We start from the raw sequence: 21352 nt of genomic DNA, 5'->3' as shown, positions 1-21352 counted from the left end.
CATCGGGCCCTGCCGCAGCGGTGTCTGTTGTTGAGGCCACAGCCGCTCCCGCCTGGCGACGGAAGGACAGTCTACTGGTCGCCAGGCTGGCCGATGGCGAGGATCCGGTGCCGCGATGGAAACATTGGACCGGGCGGGCGGGCAGACACCGCGACACCACAACCCCCCTTCCACAACTTACCTGGAGTAGACACGAGGCATGGGTGAAGTCCAAATGGCAGTCTGATCCCGCACGGGTCCACTGCGCAGGTGCGGATAGATGGCGCCATTTTGTGTTGCTTCCCCAACTGTGCAGGCGCGGATGGGCGCATTTGTTTCTCCCCCAGTTGCCGGAGCCAGAATTTCGGGCGATTTCCAACAAATTGGAAACGCTGATTGTGCTCGATTTAAAAAAAAATTCTGGGGATTTTTTTTACCCTGGGGGGAAAAAAGGGGGTTGCGGTCGCACCCAGCGCACCCCCCCTTCGGACGGCCATGTTTAATCTCATATGATTTGTCAGGTGAACCAAAGATCCCACTGCATCATGTTCTGAAAAGGACAAAGTTTGTGAACATTTCCTAAGAAAGTTCTGATTTGATTTTATATTAGCTTCTACAAGTTAGCTAACAAATTTGGGAGCACAATTAATATATTTTCTCAGACCAAAAGTAGTTATTTATCGACATTGCAAAATGTGTCCCCCTTGGAACGGAGACAGCATTGAAATAAGGGAACATGCAAAAACAAAGTGTGGGAGGAACTCAGCAGGTCAAGCAGCATCTGTGGAGGCAAAGGGATAGATAGTCAACGTTTCTTGCTGTGGCCCTGCATTTGTACTGACAGTGTGATTTATTGGAATCAAAAGAGAAAATGGCTGATTGCTATGTTTTGTGTTACTTTGAAGTCTGTCTTTAAGATAAAGAACGGGGTCTGCGCCTTGTGTCGTAGTTCTCTTTTAATAGTTCCATTTATTATAATGACTTCTACAGACTTCTCACTCTGCAACTGTTCGCTCTGCCTAAATCACATGACTTAACTACGTCATGTACTTAATTTGCATGTTTCAATTGTAACAATATAACTCTTTAACGATCTTAATAATCCAATATCGGTTCCGTGCATCCACCTTGGCTTTAGCTAATGAAGAAGTTATTTCTTCAAAAGTGCATGTAGGGCAATTATCTCTTTTTAAGGCTCTGTTCAGATCATGAGGATCAAGGCATATCAGTCTACCATTGGGCTTTTCCTTCACTATGATGGAGTTGATTCAATCTGTTGGTTTGTCAACTTTGACAATAATTCCTTTCTTTTCCATTGTCTCCTACTCGGCTTTGAGTTTGTCTTTCAGTTCAAGTGGAATTCTGCTGCTGGATGGCTAACTGGTTTCACTGCTGGATCTAGAGTAACTTGGTACACATAGTCCTCAAAGCCACCAATGGTGTCTTCAAAGCAAACAGGATACATTGCCATGTGATCACCTTTGTTTCTGTTTGTAGGTCACTCAATAAGAGGTGTGTTCTATTCAATATGGTGAGGAGATGAAGTCTCTGTGTTCTCAAGTGTAGGGATATGAGGTTTAAGACCTGGCAGGCTTGCAGTCCCAGGATATCTGGTCTGTCAGCATCAGTCACAAAGAAGGTACATATTGTAGCAATGTTACAAAATTTTGAGATTTAAAAAATCAAGTCTGCAATTTATCCCATCAGATAAAGCATAACAATAAGTTTAATTTGACACCTAATTCACTTTCATATCTCAAGTAATAAAAAGGTTATGGCCATTTTCATACTCGGAAATTAGCATCTTGTTCCCTATTGATTTTCTAAGGACATAACAAAAAATCTGTGATCGTGGACAGTCAAAAGCCCATAACCTTCTTAAAAATTAAGAGAACTGAATGAAATTTTCAGTTATCATAGATTGAAGCATTCTGAAAGAAATATAAAATAATCTTACTTGGATGACCTGAAATTAAAGCATATAATTAGTTAGTTACCCAATTGTAGCTAATTTCAAACTTCAATTACTAGTCTAAACATCTATCCATTTCTTAATAAATGATTAACATTTTTAAATAGCCTAAGTGTCCAAATAATATTCACAAATAATTCACAATAAAACATGATTTTTAAATCTAATTTACATCAATTTATAGGCCAAATGGAAGGAATTTAGTGTTCATTTGCTGTAAATTAAAGTCAATTTAAATCGGCTTTCTAGTGGGTTCCTGTGAACGCGCTGGTTTAGAACGTTCACATTGCGCTGGATTTGTGCCCTCAAGTGCCCAGAAAAATACTGCGGGATATAAAGAGCCCAAAATGAGCTACTCGCTATAGAAAACTTTATAACAGGGTTATATACAAGCCCCATTTAATGTAAAAATAAGGTACATACCTTTAATTGTTTGCTTTATAAAACCCTGGGGCTGCGAGAGGTTGCGGAGTGAGAGAGTGATTTTTAAACTACTATAAATATTATACAAGGCCATAAAAACTAATAATACCTTTTGCGATGGGGTCTTTCAGCGATTTTCCGTTAATGATTTACTAGGCTGAACATTTTCGATTGGAGCAGCCTAGTAAAAATCCCGTTTTAAACCCGCCCCCTCTAAACAGCGCCAAAATCACACACAAGGGGTGGGGCAGATGCTCAGCCACGATTCAGGTACGTTTTGTAACATACCTACATATTGCTTGCTTGTCATGTGTGCAAGTGATCATAATCATTCCTAGCTGTCTTATTTTTGTGCCTCCATAAGCAGTTAGGATTGTTTTGTTCTGCTGTAGAGCATCTGGTCTTGGCATTCCTCTCTTATCTACTTTGTCAGGATACATTTGTCCGAAAATGTGGAGAGACAAGATGTTGCTCTGCGCACTGGTGTCCACCTTGCATCTGAGGTTGATCTTCGTGTCGTTCCTCTGAATGCAAACTTTTGTAAAAATCTCTTTACGTTGATACTTATCATCCAAGCTATGAATTTGAATGATCCCTAGGTTTAGCTCAAGTAATTCCTCATCATATTGTTCTCCTGTGCACATTTATTCCCTTCTTCTTAGTTTGCTGAGGTTTATGTGCAGCTCTGCAGACTGACTGCCAGTGATTCTGCTTTCCACACTTACTACAAATGGTTCCAAAGGCTAGATACAATACACAATACAATTTATTTGTCACTTGAACCTCATAGAGGCTCAAATGAAATGTTGTTTCTGCAGTCATACACACGTGAAAAAAAAGACCCAAGACACAACACAATTTACACAGACATCCATCACAGTGCATCTCCTCCTCGCTGTGATGGAAGGCAAAAAAACTTATCTCTCCCCTGCACTCCCCATTCCCCTCCCGATGTCAGAGTCAAAGCCCCCGGCGGGCGATGGCAATTGTCCCGCGGCCATTAAAGCCACGCCGGGCGATGCAAGGCCACGCTCCGGGTCTTGTTGTTGAAGCCCCCGGCGGGCTCTAGCAAAGTCCCGCGCCGGGCGGTGATGTAAGGTCCCGCTCCAGGCACTCCTCGACCCCGCGACTCGGGCGGATGAAGTCGCCGTTGCAGAAGTCTCGAAAAGCGGTCTCCCACCAGGGACCCGCGGGCTCCTGATATCACTGTCCACCAGACCTGCGGTAAGTCTCCGAATCTCCGGGGGTTGGGTCACAGCAGCGCACCACCACAGCTCCACCCGCTCCGGACTCGGCCAGCTCCATGATGGTGAGTAGCTGCGCAGCTCCATGACTGGAGCCCCAGGACGTTCCTGCTGGAGGCCACTCCACGTTGCAGCCCCAATGACAATGGAGACCCGACAGGGAAAAGGTCGGGTTCTCCATACAGGGGAAAGATTTGAAAAGTTTCCCTCCCGGGGGGATGGACACACACACACCCCCCCCCCCCCCCACTCCATGAAAAAAATAATGAAAATTACATTGAAACGGGACAAAAAATAACAAAAAGTCAAACGGACTGCAGAGGCTGCTGCGACGTGAGTCGCGCCGCCCACCGGAGTTCGTTTTATCACTGAACACATGAGATCTGGCACAATTCTTGCATATTTGCAGTTTAGTTTTGCTTGGTGGCTGAGACATCTTCTCAGATCATGGATTTTTGGGTCTATATTGTATATAAGCTTTCACTGCATCCACTTTCCTGCCTGTAAGAGACATTGGAGACATTTGCTTGTTAGTCGCTTCATGTCCTCATGCTAAGTCAGCAGGATCTTGGAGAGTCAATTGCTCATCCCTTCCAATGAAAGACGTCTGGACCTCTTTGTGGAATGTTCCCCATATGAATTGGTCAAGCACCCTGTCATATATCTCCTTCGCGGGAGATATATGACATTCATTTCAGCACACAGCATTAGACTAAGGGAGAGAGAGGAAAAGTAGGTATGTTACAAAACCTACCTGAATCATGGCTGAGCATCTGCCCTACCCCGTGTGTGTGATTTTGGCGCTGTTTAGAGGGGGCGGGTTTAAAACGCGATTTTTACTAGGCTGTTGCAATCGAAAATGTTCAGCCTAGTAAATCAGTAACGGAAAATCGCTGAAAGTCCCCGTCGCAAAAGGTATTATTAGTTTTTATGGCCTTGTATAATAGTTATAATAGGTTAAAAATCACTCTCTCAATCCGCAACCTCTCGCAGCCCCAGGGTTTTATAAAGCAAACAATTAAAGGTATGTACTTATTTTTACATTAAATGGGGCTTGTATATAACCCTGTGTATAAAGTTTTCTATAGCGAGTAGTTCATTTTGGGCTCTTTATATCCCGCAGTATTTTTCTGGGCACTTGAGGGCACAAATCCAGCGCAATGTGAACGTTCTAAACCCGCGCGTTCACAGGAACCCACTAGAAAGCCGATTTAAATTGATTTTAATTTACAGCAATTGAACACTAAATTCCTTCCATTTGGCCTATAAATTGATGTAAATGAGATTTAAAAATCATGTTTTATTGTGAATTATTTGTGAATATTATTTGGACACTTGGGCTATTTAAAAATGTTAATCGTTTATTAAGAAATGGATAGATGTTTAGATCTAGTAATTGAAGTTTGAAATTAGCTACAATTGGGTAACTAACTAATTATATGCTTTAATTTCAGGTCATCCAAGTAAGATTATTTTATATTTGTTTCAGAATGCTTCAATCTATGATAACTGAACATTTCATTCAGTTCTCTTAATTTTTAAGAAGGTTATGGGCTTTTGATTGTCCACGATCACAGCTTTTTTGTTATGTCCATAGAAAATCAATAGGGAACAAGATGCTAATTTCCGAGTATGAAAATGGCCATAACTTTTTTATTACTTGAGATATGAAAGTGAATTAGGTGTCAAATTAAACTTATTGTTATGCTTTATCTGATGGGATAAATTGCAGACTTGATTTTTTAAATCTCAAAATTTTGTAACATTACTAGGAAAAGGGCTTTCTATTAAACCTGTGGGCGGAGCCACAGTATGAGTCACGATATGAGTGACACTAATGTACATCCTCCCTCTTAAAGAATTAAATGCAAATACAAAACTACTGACTAAATAAAGTATAGATAGTAAATGGCAATAAGCTTGAGGAAAGTCAAACATAGCCCGGGTACTTTACGGTGGGCTTACAAACACAACCAGCATGTTTACGATATAGACCATTTCCATTTTTCGGGGACCCAATCAGTGGTATAATTGGTGTCGGAGATTGAAACGGCATTTCCAGTGACGGAACAGGAGACTTTGGCACAGGCGGAAGTGGTGTGGCCGTTGGCAAAATAACTGTTTCAGAAACAGGTTGTTGTGCTGATGCAGGCGGGCCGATGCCGCTGGCCATGGATGGAAGTGGCAGATTTTTATATCGTTCAAGAGATTACTCCCTCTAGCCACAAGAGACTACATGGTTTTAGGAGTATGTTTTAATACGCATGTGAGCTCTCCGTGTGACCTTCAGAGCTTCTCAACAGATAAATCTTCATAACACAGTTTTTTGATAAGTAGTTTCTTCATTGTTGAAAAAACACAATAAGATATTCATCCGACCTATTTATCTGATTCGTACACTTTAATCTTCGTCAAATCCAGCATATCACTTTTAAATGTTAGAAAACTCCTTGTGTCTCGAAAAGTCTAGATGATCGAAGGGTGTTCCCTCTGCCATCTAGCTCTGAGCTAAACTAAAACTAAGCTTCTGCTCAAGAAACCTAGCAGCAAACATGCCCCTGACTACGTAATAAATCCCACCCACATAATTACGGGCAGTCTAAAACTTAAAGACAAATGTCATAATTAATGACACACAAAAGAAGCCAACTGGCCACTACATACCGGCCCCTAATTGTTCCAAGTATATAACGAGGCAATTAGTAATAAACATCAAAAACATAGCCACGAAGGCTTAACATACATCAAAAGCAAAAAGTAGCATGCACTATATATCCGCAATCAGAATTCTTCATGAACTCTTCCATCTTCACCTTTGCCTTGTAGAAGCAAGCATAACTTGATTATTGGTCTTATTAAAACACTGTTTTTAGTTTAAAGTTGTACCGTGCGCACCATCCCCTTAACATCAGGCATGATACCCAGTATATAGTCCAAAACATAAAAGTCCAAAATTGTGATAGCATGAAACTTCTTCCTCCATGTCCGATCAACTCATGAATGTTGTAACACATGAACTCATGTAACAACAGTGCTGAAGTGTGAAAATCCTTCGAGAGAATAACAGGATTTTTAGTAATAACATTCACCGTTAGGTTTGATTTAATTTCCAGATCATTAGCAGAGATTTCAAATCCCAACTCAAGCTTTGGCCATTCTTTGTCTGGCTTAAAGAGAAACTCTAGTTCATTGATCCATCTCTTATCACTTAAGAAAAGTTTTGCTGTCAGTTCTCTAGAAGCTTTATCCGCAGGATTTTCTTTTCTGTTAACATATTTCAATTGTGCAACATTAGTATTTCCCAATGCTCTTTCCATTGGCAAATTGTCTCTGTCCATATCCAGCTCTCTGGTTTCTTTGGCTTTATCATCTGGTGGAATGCTTTCCAATACATCACAATTGTTGCTGATCCACTTGGAAAGCGTGAATCCTCCCTTATTGCAAAGGGATGTTTTACCATTTGAATTGCTTCCTGCTCAGTAGACAAGGAGCAGGAATCCATGTAGCAATCAACCATGTAGCAATTATTCTTCAAAGAGATTGTTACTTCATGAAATTTTGTATTCTTGCATTTCAAATTCTGGGTGCTTTGCTTTGCCATACGACGATTATTTGGCAGATTAACACTTTCTTGTTTGAAAGGTAAATCCAGACAATAGTGTCCATCAATCTTTACTGAGTAGTTCATAATATCCATGAACTTTAACTCTTCTCTAGATATTTCCTCAGATTCTTTATTGCTACTTTCATTGAAGTCATGATCGTATTGCTTCATCAACAGCTTTTCTAATTTATCAGTAGATGTTCGATTAACAGTAATGGCAGGATAGTTCTTCTGACTCATATGTCAGGCTGTTATTCTTCGATTACAGCATGGCATTTAACACAATCATCCCCTCCAAGCTGGTTACCAAACTCGCAGAACTGAGTCTGCGCATCCCTCTACAATTGGATCCTCGACTTCCTCATTCAAAGACCACAGTCTGTTCGTATTGGTGGAAATGTGTGAGCCTCGATAACAATCAGCACGGGAGCACCGCAAGGCTGCGTGCTCAGCCCCCTGCTGTACTCACTCTATACTCATAACTGCGTAGCCAGTCACAGTGCGAACTCCATCATCAAGTTCGCTGACGACACCACTGTTGTGGGGCGTATCACTGATGAGTCAGAGTATAGAAGAGAGATCGAGCAACTGTCCAACTGTCCATATGGTGCCAGTGCTATAACCTGGCCCTCAATACCAGCAAACCCAAGGAACTGATTGTGGACTTTGGAAGGAGTAGGAGGAGGACCAACAGCCCCATTTATATCAACCATAAATGGTTGAAAGGGTCAAGAGCTTCAAATTCCTGGGCGTGCACATCTCTGAAGATCTTTCCTGGTCCGAGAACACTAATGCAATTATCAAGAAAGCTCATCAGCGCCTCTACTTCCTGAGAAGATTACGGAGAGTCGGTTTGTCAAGGAAGACTCTCTCTAACTTCTACAGGTGCACAGTAGAGGGCATGCTGATCGGTTGCATCATGGCTTGGTTCGGTAATTTGAGCGCCCTGGAGAGGAAAAGACTACAAAAAGTAGTAAACACTGCCCAGTCCATCATCGGCTCTGACCTTCCTTCCATCGAGGGGATTTATCGCACTCGCTGCCTCAAAAAGTCTGGCAGTATCATCAAAGACCCACACCATCCTGGCCACACAATCATCTCCCTGCTACCTTCAGGTAGAAGGTACAGGAGCCTGAAGACTGCAACAACCAGGTTCAGGAATTGGCTCGGACAAACCTCTGATTATTAATAACCCAATTTCTGTTATTTGCACTTTATCAGTTTATTTATTCATGTGTGTATATATTTATATTATGGTATATGGACACACTTATCTGTTTTGTAGTAAATGCCTACTATGTTCTGTGTGCTGAAGGAAAGCAAGAATTTCATTATCCTATACAGGGACACATATAACCATATAACCATATAACAATTACAGCACGGAAACAGGCCATCTCGGCCCTACAAGTCCGTGCCGAACAAATCTTTTTTCCCCTTAGTCCCACCTGCCTGCACTCATACCATAACCCTCCATTCCCTTCTCATCCATATGCCTATCCAATTTATTTTTAAATTATACCAATGAAAGACAATAAACTCACTTGAACTTGAACTTGAACTTGACTCCCATTTTCATTATTCCTTCTCAAGGAGTAACCCATCCGAGTTGGATTTTCGCAGCATACGGTCCATCACCTTGGCTCCTCATAATCCACACAGGTTCCAATGTCTTCAAAACATTAGTTCCGATAAGTAGGTCAATACTAGAATTTATTTTAGCTATTTTGACATCCTTTAGGTAAGGCCATTGTTTCAAGTCTTCATGTCTGGGTATATTTTGACGATCAACAGGCATGGATTCATGTGTAAACACTTCAGATATTGGTATAAAGTTATCTTCACCCAGACTGGATATCTCCATACTTGTAATGTAATGACTCCTGCTCTTATTCATGGTACACAATCAAACCTTAGCCTCTTCTCCTGTGATTCAGTCTTCTCGTCAGGTTTTCTGTGCAAAAGGTAGTCGAACTTCCGTAATCCAAAAAAGCATATGTTTGCAACACTGTATTCGTCTTGCTATTCCATACCTGTACTGGTAAGATCGAAAAAATACAGGCTTCAACCCCGGCCTCAATATGAGCAGTTACTTGTGGCGAGGTGACAGCATCACTGGTAGCTGGCTTCTCCTTCTGTTCATTTTGCTCCAGCTCCTCAAGATTCAAGATTCAAGAAATTTATTGCCATGTCAACAAGTTGATAGGAATGTGTCTTGGTTCGCTCTCAGACAGATACAATACAGTACAATATAACCACCACATAAACCACAATAAATAATACAGACAATACCGTACGAAGGACAATATATACAGGAAGGACAGTACCCAGCAGCCTCATATTAAGCGTAAGTGCAAGTGCAAAAGAAAGTGCAAAGTGATTAGTGCAAATTCAAATATCTGATGGCTTGGAGGTAGGTGCTGTCTCTGAAGCGAGATGTTTTACTTTTAATGCTTCTATATCTCCTTCCTGATGGGAGGAGATTAAAGAGGTAATGTGCCGGGTGAAAGTGATCTGCTATGATTTTTTTGGCCTTTCTGGTGAGTCTTGTTGAGTAAATTGATGTCACTGAGGGAAGTCTGCTGCAACCGATGATCTTAGAAGCTCGGCGCACTATTCTCTCCAGCCGAATCTTATCCATTTGTTGTGGTAGCTCTTTTATTTATTCCGGTTCTTTCTCTTCCATTTGCTCTGGTAGCTTCTTTACAGTGTGAAGTGCTTCATGACGATATTGCTTGCACTTATAACAAATTATAGGACTACTACAGCCTCTCATCATGTGTCCTTTTTTCAAACATCCAAAACAAGAAATCCACCTTTTCTTCATATTCTTTCTTCTTGAATCTTCAACACCATCTTATGGTGTGACTGACTTCATCACATAACAAACAAAATCCTATTTACTTGATAGTAGATACATCTCCTTTCATTCCATCTGTCATTTCCATAGGTATTATATTGGTAGCAAACCTGCTTCTCTTAGCTCCTGATCTTTCTTCAGTTTTGGTAAAGGTAGAACCTTTGTTAGTTGCAATTGGTTTATGATCTTCAATAGTTCCATGATGTGGCTCTAACATGTTCCGTACTTGCTTGTCCAAAAAAATCACCAGGTCTGGTAGCCTGGCTACTTGCTTCCTCTCATCCAATATTCCGCCTGCTTCATCTCTCCACTTTTCTCTCAGTCTTCTGAGCAGCTTACATGATGACTCTACTATTACTTGCAAGATTCATTTCCTCCATGTGACCGAGATTTTTCATCGAGCTGCAACAACCTCTAAGAAATATTACATAATCACTCAATGCCTCCCCATCTTCTGGCTTGATTTCTTTCCAGGCATGGGCCTTCTCCATGTATGCGTTAGCAATCCTCTGTTCATTACCAAAACGTTCTTTAAGTAACCTTGCTTCTTTATAGCCTTTGCTGTCGGGCTCATTTTGACAACTTTCTATAAGTACCTTCACACTTCCGCTTGTGTACCTCACCAGAAATCGTAAGCGCTCCTTTTCATCTGTAATTTTCGTTTCTCATACTTCTTCTAATGCCCGTATGAAAGCTTCATACTGCAAAGGATCTCCATCATATGCAGGCATTTCTGCTGGTGGTAGAGGGAGAGAGGTATTTTGTCGAGCTATGAATTCAGCTTGACTATTCATCAATGCCAATGATCTATCCTGAAAACCTTGGCTTGGCTCCAACAAACGATAGGCAAGCCTCTGTGACTCAAACTGGCTTGTTCGAGCCTGTGCATCAGGCCTCGGAAAAGCGTAGTTCGCTATTGATTTGTCCTGAACATCTACAGATGCTCCATAAGTAGTTTGTTTTGGTCTAGCACCCATTTGCTGAGATGAAGTTTTGCACATCATCCTCAGTTCCAATAGGTGTTCAAAGCCAGAAAAAACCAGTGGACCTCGATTGTGGAATTGATCCAACTGCTGATTCACTTGGAGCTGTTTATCCTCTTGGTCCAGGGTTCATCGTCTTCGATGCTCTAGAGCTGCATCTTGAACCCTCACTTTCCAATATCTCCTTCTTTGAGCACCTTCATCTTTGTGTCTAGTTCCAGCTGTTCCTTTCATCGCCTCATCTGCTCCTTTTGTAGCCTCATCTCCTCCTTTTGTTACTTCATCTCATCCTCTTGTCGCCTCATCCCTTCTTTCATCTGTTCTTCTCGTCGCCTCATCTCTTCTTATTCTTGCTCAATTTCAGGGCATCCACTTCTATTGAGAGAGCGGCTAGATTCCAATCGTGCAGAAACCCTTGAAAACAAACTGGCTATAGAACCAGATTTATGTCTTGATCTTCGTGTAGATACGTTCGAGATACTATCTTGTGGTGTAATCTCATCTTCCATTCCAGCACCTTGTGCATTGTATTTTCAGCTGTTAAGCGTGTAAACTGTGGTATAATTTCAGATAACCACTCCTCTGCCTCATCCATGAAACCATTGAATATCTCCACCCTTGCTTCCCACCACTGGGTGTGTCTTTTGCATTCTTCCCGAGGCGGCTGTGAATACAGCAGCTTCTTTTGTTTCTCTCCAACCTCTGGGCAGAGGTTCCATAGTTGGCTCAGATTAGATTCCACTTTGATCACGTTCTTAACTGATTCCATTAGTTTCTGCTGTTTTTCAATTGATTTGGTAACCTGTTCCCATAACTTGTTTCTCTCCTTGGTTTCTTTCAGGTGGGCAGCCTGGATATTATCTGCATATCCACGATACATGAGTTTTCTGTAGCTTTCAATTGAGTCGTTAACTTGTGGTTCCTCTGTTGTCTCTATTCCATCATCTTCCTGCTCCATGGATTTAAACAGGTCTTGGCAAATTGCCAAGTCTTTAAATTGAACGAACAAGAACTTCTTCAATCTACTTTAGTTTTGTGCAAACAACTTTTCCCAGGAACAATAACAAATTGGATTTCCAGACAACGTTCCCTCAACATCAACTAAGTTAATAATGACGTTGGTTCAAAAGGAATGTGTCTTATCTTGACTTCAAAACAATCGAATACCGGACATCTGGATTTCTCCAAGCAGTGGAAAAACAATGTATTGGCTCTTTTCCAAGCCAGCTGAACTATCTTTCATTTAACCTTATAGATGCTGTTCAAAATTAAAGCTTTCCAGCTTCAATTCAAAAGGAATAAGTCGATTTCTTCACGATTTTGTGATAATGTCTTCAGATAAGTAGTGTCGATAAACCTCAAGGCCATCTCTGGCCGAGGTCTGTTGTCTTCAGTTCCTCTTCTGGAACTAGTCTTCTGACCAAAACCTCTTCTCTCCTTCGGGACGTGGCTCTCACCTCCTGTCAGAGGTATCCTTCAACTTTATGTAGCAGCAGGTTTTTATATCGTTCAAGAGATTACTCCCTCTAGCCACGTAAGAGACGATATGGTTTCGGAGAATGCCGTAAGTGCATGTGAGCTCTCCGTAAGACCTTCAGAGCTTCTCAACAGATAAATCTTCATAACACATTCTTTTGTTTAATAGTTTCTTTATTGTTGAAGAAACACAATAAGATATTCATCCAACCTTCTTATCTGATTCGTACACTTTAATCTTCGTCAAACTCTGTTAAAGTTCGATCCACTCGAATAGCAGAATAAATCAAAGTCAAAAATCTCTGTAAAAAGGCCTTTACTAAGTCACCAAGGTGAAACATAAAAACAGCCAGTGATGTGCACAAAGCGTCCACACCAAAAGCTGGCGCTGTTCAGACTGACGATACAGAGGATTTACACACATCTTTATACTGATAAAACAGCCATAAGCACATGGTTAATAACAAAGAATCTTCAGTTAAACACAATGAATCCCCTCAGCTACATTTGGGGAGATACAAAGTATATTGGGAGGCAGATCAGCTGCGATGGCAAGAACAGTTCTATTGTATACCTTGCCCCTCCCATACAGCTTGCTGGTATCTCACTGCAATGCCAGACGGCCGGGAACGGCTCTTATCTTCGTTCCCACTGAGACAGTGAAGGTCGCCTTTACAGGCTTCTGTATTCACAGGCTTTTGCAGATATTTGCAGTGGCCAATATTTTATACTGCTATCAGCATGTTGTGTACAAAATGGAGGTTCGTAACTATAAATCTAACTAGACCAAGTGCATACCCGTTGGGTCTGTTCCCCCAACGTGCGGTTGTGGGGGGGGGGGGGGAAGAGGCGGCACGCAGCATCACACACACACACTAGCTATCCCCTCCCCGCACCCACGCTAATTAACCCCATGATATATTAATATTATTAATTTTCTCCTTTTACCCCATAACCACCCTATCTACTGACGCATAGCCCCCAACTTGCAGTTACATCTAGGGAGGGGGGGGGGGTGTAGGGAGTGAGGGCAGAGAGAGAAGGGGCAGAGGCAGAGAGAGAGAGACAGAGACACAGAGAGAGGGGCAAGAGGGATAGGGAGGTGGAGAGGAGGAGAAGAGGGAGGGTGGGTGAGGGGGGAAAGTTGGGGGAGGAGGGGAGGAGAGGAGGAGAGAGGGAGGGTGGGGGAGGGGAGAGAGAGGGGGGGGGGGAGGGGGGAGAGAGGGAGAGGGGGAGGAGAGTGGGGGGGAGAGAGAGGGGGAAGAGGGGGAGAGAGAGGAAAGGGGGAGAGACTTGAAAGAGTGGGAGAGAGGGTGTGCTGAGGGGAGGGGCGAGAGGTGGGGAGCGGGGAGCGGGAGGGGGGGGTGGAGGGAAGGGGGTAGGGATGTGTGCAGGGGATGTGGTTTAGGGGAGGAATGGTGGGGGAGGGTAGGGGGAGAAAAAGAAGAGAGAGAGAGAGGGGGGGGGTAGGGGGGGGAGGAGAGGGGCGGAGAGGAGAGGGGTGAGGAGAGGGGGGATGAGAGGGGAGGGGGAGAGGAGGAGAGGGGGGGATGAGAGGGGAGTGGGGAGAGGAGAGGGGGGTGAGAGGGGGGGTGAGAGGAGGGGTGAGGTGGGAAGAGGAGGGGTGAGGTGGGGAGAGGAGGGGTGAGGTGGGGAGAGGGGGGGGGAGAGGAGGGGAGAGTGGGGGAGAGGGGAAGAGGAGAGGAAAGGGGGGGAGAGGAGAGGGGGAGAGGAGAGAGAGGGGGAGAGGAGAGGGGGGAGAGGAGAGGGGGAAGAGGAGAGGGGGGAAGAGGGAGTGGGGGGAAGAGGAGAGGGGGGAAGAGGAAAGGGGGGAGGACAGAACCTAAAAAACATTTTAGAATCAAAAAAGACACATTCTGCAAGCATTGTAGAACCAAAAGAGGCACTTTTTGCAAACATTTTAGAACCAATAAACACTTTTTGTAAACATTTTAGAACCAATAGACACATTCTGCAAGCGTTTTACAACCACTAAGGACACTTACATTTGAGTAGACATGTGTTCAGTGGTATTCACAGCTCAGAGAAACGTGACCCTCTGCCTTCCTCCAGCTTGCAGACACTGATTGAGGCACACCACTTCCTGGTTTTATAGTCCCTCCCCCCTGCCGCCAGCAGGGGCAGCAGTGAGAATGGGGAATTTTGTAAAATCATTAATATGTCTGTCATTTTACATCGACGGGAAAGATCCTCAGCACACATAAGGTGATGGGGGGCTCTGAGCAAGGTGGCCAAAAATGACGGCGTTAGGTGGCGGCGTTCTCTCACGCAGCACAGATGGCCAAAACCGGTCAAGAACAGACTTTTAGTAATATAGATAAGATGGGTGATAACCGCACTAACTCTTGCAACTCCAGCATTTCATTTTTAAATGTTTGAAAACTCCTCATGTCTCGGCAAACTCTACATGGTCGAAGGGTGTTCCTTCTGCCATGTAGCTCCGTGCTAAACTAAAACTAAGCTTCTGCGCAAGAAACCTAGCAGCAAACACGCCCCTGACTATATAATAAATCCCACACACATAATTACGGGCAGTCTAAAACTTAATGATAAATGCCATAACACAGAAAAGAAGCCAAATGGCCACTACAAGTACACCTGTGCGGTCAGGATAGTACGGAGGTGGAGCTGGCTCATTCACAGGCAGGATGTGTTGCCTACTACATCTGTAGGTGCCGCCATCAGCATTGACCAAGTATGAACGTGGCTCTGAGGCAGTTCCAGAAATTACATCGATACGGTCATGACCTTTGTCGGTTTGCAAACAAACCACTTGCCCCTCTGTTAATGGTGGCAACTGTCTGCTCGTTTTGTCATACCATTCTTTTTGTATATCGCACTTTTGTTGCAGCTTGGACTGGACCTCTGATGGTGGGACTACCTGCGGAACTAGTGCCTGAACCGCTACAGGCAATGTGGCTCAGGTCTGTCTGTAGTGCAAGATGAGCAAGTCCAGGTATACATCGGGTTTAGCTTTCCGTGGGATCGTTCCATTAATTGTTCGGCACTCCTGACAGCGCATTCAGCCATCCCATTCGACTGAGGATATTCAGGGCTGCTGGTGATGTGGCAAAAACCCCAGCATGCAGCAAAGTCTTTGAAATGCTGGCTAGTAAATTGACTACCGTTGTCAGCAGTTGACAAGATGTTCCGTGGTCTGTGAAGTGGTGAGCGAGTTTTAAAACTACCCCGTGAGAAGTGGGGCTACTAAGAAGATCGATATAAAACCAACCGGAATACGAGTTGACAAGAACCAGGTACTGATTGCCATGCCACTCAAATATGTCAGTTGCCACCACAGACCACGGGAGGGCAGGAACCGGGTGTGAGAGAAGCGGTTGCTTTTGTTGATGAGGTGCCAACCTGTTGCACAATGCACAGGATGCCACATGTATTCAGTCACTCCAGGCCAATAAAACATGTTTTTTTCTCGCAGGATGGTTGCTTGCAGGACAGCGTCAAAATACTTGCTGTATAAAGTATAAAGGAACTACAGCCTTGTAGCCTTTTACAATAATACCATCATGTAGTACTAGTTCATCACGGACGGCAAAGAAAGGTCAAACTGGAAGTGGTACATTGTAATGCTTGTCAGGCCAGCTGCTCTTAATAACGGAGGCTAGAGACCGTAAGGTACTGTCAGCAGCAGTGTGGATTAGCAAGTCCTCCACACAAGAGGAGGGAATAAAAGACACAGTCATCACCACAAAGTCGTCATCCGATGAGGTCGGATCCTCACAGGTCTTTCGGGGAGCATGGGAGAGGGTGTCAGCCAGGTGCATGTCCGTGCCACGTTTGTAGGTCAAGGCATAATCATACTTTTGAAGCTAAAGTAACATCCGTTGAAGGCGTCCTGGAGAGGGATGTATCGGTTTGTTAAAGATGCTGACCAGGGGTTGGTGGTCAATTTCAATCATGACCGTATATCCAAAGATAAAGTCATTAAACTTCTTGCATGCAAAGATGACTGCTAGCAGCTCCTTTTCAATTTGGGCGTAGCATTGTTCCGTGTCAGTCATGGTGCACGAAGCATAAGCGACAGGCTTGTTGCCGCTGCCATCACCTTGCAGACAGGCTGCGCCTAGTCCGTACTGTGAAGTGTCACAAGTCAGTGTGACGGGTAGTTTAGGATTAAAATAAGCGAGGGTGGGGGAACCTGATATTTACTGCTTAAGAGTGTCAAACGCCCTCTATTGTTCCTCGTGCCAAGCCCAAACTGTCTTTGTGGGTAAGCTGGTGCAGTGGGGCCGATACTTCACTGAAATTCGGAATAAATTAACCCAGGTAGTTTACCATGCCAAGAAATTTCTGCAGACTCAGCACGTCTGTGTGTGCTGGTAACTCCTTGATAGCAATGGTTTTTGCTGGATCAGTTTTCAGGCCATCTTTAGTGAACACATGGCTTATAAATACATAAGGGGGGAAAGGGTAACTAGAGAGAGAATGGGACCTCTCAGGAATCAAAGTGGTCATCTCTGTGTTGAGCTACAGGAGATGGGCAAGGTCCTAAATGAGTATTTCTCCTCTGAATTTACCGAGGATGGAGGAAATTGGAGCAGTCACTGGAAGTGTCTTCAGAGCGGTCAAGGTTACCGTCAAAGAAGCACTGAACGTACGTACTGTCATGTTTGAAGGTAGACAAATCCCCAGGGCCTGATCAGATGTATCCGAGGATATTGTGGAAAACTAGAGAAGAAATTGCGTGAACCCTGGTTGAAATTTACGAGTTGTCCTTAAATACAGGAGAGGTGCTGGAAGACTGGAGGGTGGCAAATGTTATATCTCTTTTCAAGAAGGGCTGCAGGGAAAATGCTGGGAACTATAGGCCGGTGAGCTTAACATCTGTGGTTGGTAAGCTACTGGAGAGTATTCTGAGGGATAGGTTAGACAAGCATTTGTATGGGCAATGGCTGATTAGGGGTAGTCAGCATGGTTTTGTACATGGGAGATTGTGTCTCACAAGTCTGATTGGTTTTGTACAAGATTTTTGTTCTGAGGGCAGAACTGTAGATGTTGTGTACATGGACTTCAGGAAGGCGATCGATAAGGGTCCGCATGGTAGGCTGCTCTGGAAGGTTAGATCACATGGGATCCAAGGAGAGATAGCTGAAAGTGTGAGTTGTTGTATTTTGGGACGTCGAACAAGGGCAGGACATACACAGTAAATGATAGGCCTCTGGATAGTGTTTTAGAGCAGAGGGATCTAGGAGTACAGGTGCATGGTTCCTCGCAGGTAGATAAGCTGGTTAAAAAGACTTTTGGCACTTTGGCCTTTATCAGTCAGAAAATTGAGTATAGAAGTTGGGAGGTCATGTTGCAGTTGTATAAGACGTTGGCGAGACCATATTTAGAATATTGTGCTCAGTTCTGGGCACCATGTTACAGGAAAGATTTTGTCAAGCTTGAAGGGGCTCAGAAAAGATTTACGAGGATGTTGTCAGGATTAGCGGGTGTGAGCTATAGGGAGAGGTTGAGTAAGCTGGGTCTCTATTCCATGGAGCACAGGAGGATGAGGGAAGATCTTATAGAGGTATACAAAATCATGAGAGGAATAGATTGGGTAAATGCACAGTCTTTTGCCCAGAGTAGGGGAATCGAGGACCAGAGGACATAGGTTCAAGGTGAAGGGGAAACGATTTAATAGGAATCCGAGGGATAACTTTTTTACACAAAGGGTGGTGGGTGTATGGGACAAGCTCCCATATGAGTTAGTTGAGGCTGGGACTATCCCATAGTCTAAGAAACAGTTGGACAGGTACATGGATAGGACAGGTTTGGAGCGATATGGACCAAGTGCAGGCAAGTGGTATGTTAGCTTTCATTGCAAAAGGATTTGAGTATAGGAGCAGGGAGGTTCTACTGCAGTTGTACAGGGTCTTGGTGAGACCACACCTGGAGTATTGCGTACAGTTTTGGTCTCCAAATCTGAGGGAAGGACATTATTGCCATAGAGGGAGTGCAGAGACGGTTCACCAGACTGATTCCTGGGATGTCAGGACTGTCTTATGAAGAAAGACTGGATAGACATGGTTTATACTCTCTAGAATTTAGGAGATTGAGAGGGGATCTTATAGAAACTTACAAAATTCTTAAGGGGCTGGACAGGCTAGATGCAGGAAGATTGTTCCCGATGTTAGGGAAGTCCAGGACAAGGGGTCACAGCTTAAGGATAAGGGGGAAATCCTTTAAAACCGAGATGAGAAGAACTTTTTTCACACAGAGAGTGGTGAATCTCCGGAACTCTCTGCCACAGAGGGTAGTTGAGGCCAGTTCATTGGCTATATTTAAGAGGGAGTTAGATGTGGCCCTTGTGGCTAAGGGGATCAGTTGGAGAGAAGGCAGGTACAGGATACTGAGTTGGATGATCAGCCATGATCATATTGAATGGCGGTGCAGGCTCGAAGGGCCGAATGGCCTACTCCTGCACCTAATTTCTATGTTTCTATGTTTCTATGTAAGTGGGACTAGTGTAGCTGGGACATTGTTGGCCGGTGTGGGCGAGTTGGGCCGAAAGGCCTGTTTCCACATTCTATCACTCTATGACAATAGAATGTCACAAAATTCTTTACTAATGAACAGTTACTCACTGTTCAAAACTGTTTAGAAACAAAAATTAGGTGCAGGAGTAGGCGATTCGGTCCTTCGAGCCAGCACCACCATTCAATATGATCATGGCTGATTATCCAGAATCAGTACCCTGTTCCTGTTTTCTCCCCATATCCCTTGATTTCGTTAGCCCTAAGACCTATATCTAACTCAAATGACGTATGATTTTTCCCAACAGTTATCTCGTGTTTTAACCAAAGAATTCTTTAATCTGGGTCAAGAATTTTTACTGGACTCTTATCCGATCAATCACGACTACAGCACACAGTTTCATGCTGCAGAGGGGTATGTATTCCAAAAAGGGTTGTTAAAGTAATATCTGCAAGCAATACTTTCTTTGCATGAACATTAACCAATTATATAGGAAATGGGGTCCCAGTAAGTATAAAGGGAGTGTAAGAAATGGGGAGCCAGTCCATTAGAAGGGAGGGTGGTAAAGGTGCCTTGATGAGCTAAATACCTGACCATTAAGATTTCTAAATAATTGAATGGCAGATTATTAGCATTTTACTGCAAAAAGTAGGATATTTTTGAAGAATCCTATCTATCTCAGCTAAAAGCTCATTATTTTGTATGCTGAGGAGTCATTCTCTGTTTGTTTATTGTGAGGCATTGGGCACAGGCTAGATTCAAAACCACCACCTCATAATAGCAAACTGATTGAGATGACACAAAAGTGGTTGTGGACACAGAATTGACAATGGGATCCAGTGGCCAATGGCATGAAAAGCAAAATGCTGAGAGTTGGAACACCAGCTGAAAATTAAATCTAGTAGCAATGAGAACTGGAAGTGGATCATTGCAGTTTAGAAACCAAATGGAAATCCTAATACATTAAAAATATATAAATTGCCTCAACATGCTGCAAAGATGTCTGAAAGGTTCTATGAATAGCTGAGAACAATCAAAAATCATGAAACATCTCTGAAATACAGCAAGATATTTGAAATTAAAATATCACTTTAAATTCACACAGCAGAAAGGCAAGAGAGATGGTCACTGGCTCTTTAAATACTAGTCAGGGCATGCGCGAGGTCTTTAGTCTTTTTTATGTGGGGGAGGGGGGGAGGGGGAAACTGTTTCACTTATTCACTTCCTGGTCGAGGATGCGTCTATCCTTCGAGCCGCATCTTCTGCCCCTCCTCGTGGGCTAACATCTGGATTGGCGCGGCCTTTCCTGCCGGAGACCGGCCAGAGCTTCTCTGGGCAATCTGAACCCAAACACCAAGTTGTAAGCGGCCGAAGGTGCGCATCCCTCGGGACAGCACCCACTCTCCCTCGGAACGCACACAGCAAGCTCCCACGCACAAAACACCAGAATCTGTAAAAATCCACAAACCCGGCTCTCCCGGCAGACCCATTGTCTCTGCCTGTTCGTGCCCCACCAAACTCATCTCCACATACCTTGACTCCATACTATTCCCCTTGCTCAAATCCCTTCCCACCTATGTTCTAGACACCTCAGACACTCTCTGCCGCCTCCACGCATTCCACTCTCTAGGCCCCCACCCCCTCATCTTCACCATGGATGTCCAGTCACTCTACACCTCCATCCCCCACCAGGATGGCCTCAAAGCCCTCTGGTTCTTCCTTGACCAGAGGAGCAACCTATACCCAGCCACTGACACTCTCCTCCGCCTAGCGGAGTTGGTCCTCACCCCCAACAACTTTACGTTTGACTCCTCCCATTTCCTCCAAACACAAGCCGCAGCTATGGGCACATGCATGGGCCCCAGCTACGCCTGCCTCTTTGTCGGGTACGTTGAACAATCCTTGTTCAATACGTACCAGGGCCCCATCCCCGACCTCTACCTCCATTACATTGACGACTGCTTTGGGGCCACCTCCTGCACCTACACACAACTGACTGACTTCATCCACTTCACCACCAACTTCCATGTAAAGACTCCACCCTCTACTCCCAATTCCTCCGCCTAAGCCACATCTGTTCCCAGGATGAGACATTCCATACCAGGGCATTGGAAATGTCCTCGTTCTTCAGGGAACGGAGATTCCCCTCCGCCACCATAGATGAGGCTCGCACCAGGGTCTCATCCATACCCCGCAACACTGCTCTCTCTCCCCATCCCCGCACTCGCAACAAGGGCAGAGTCCCCCTGGTCCTCACCTTTCACCCCACCAGCCGGCAAATACAACACATAATCCTCCGCCATTTCCGCCACC

At 44.1% G+C, this 21352-nt stretch overlaps 1 protein-coding gene across 1 annotated transcript in view; it reads left to right on the top strand.

The window, feature by feature from the left end:
- LOC129699450 (cation channel sperm-associated auxiliary subunit epsilon-like) overlaps positions 1-21352 on the top strand; it is a 77145-nt gene that overhangs the window by 15614 nt on the left and 40179 nt on the right. The window contains exon 4 of the mRNA XM_055639257.1: positions 19347-19453. Within this exon, the coding sequence (XP_055495232.1) occupies positions 19347-19453 (107 nt within the window). The remainder of the gene's footprint in view (positions 1-19346; positions 19454-21352) is intronic.

Source organism: Leucoraja erinacea, chromosome 8 (genome assembly GCF_028641065.1).
Source record: "Leucoraja erinacea ecotype New England chromosome 8, Leri_hhj_1, whole genome shotgun sequence".
Taxonomy (NCBI): Eukaryota; Metazoa; Chordata; class Chondrichthyes; order Rajiformes; family Rajidae; genus Leucoraja; species Leucoraja erinaceus.
Note: the sequence above shows the minus strand (reverse complement) of the source record. Positions and strands in the feature narration are given on the sequence as shown.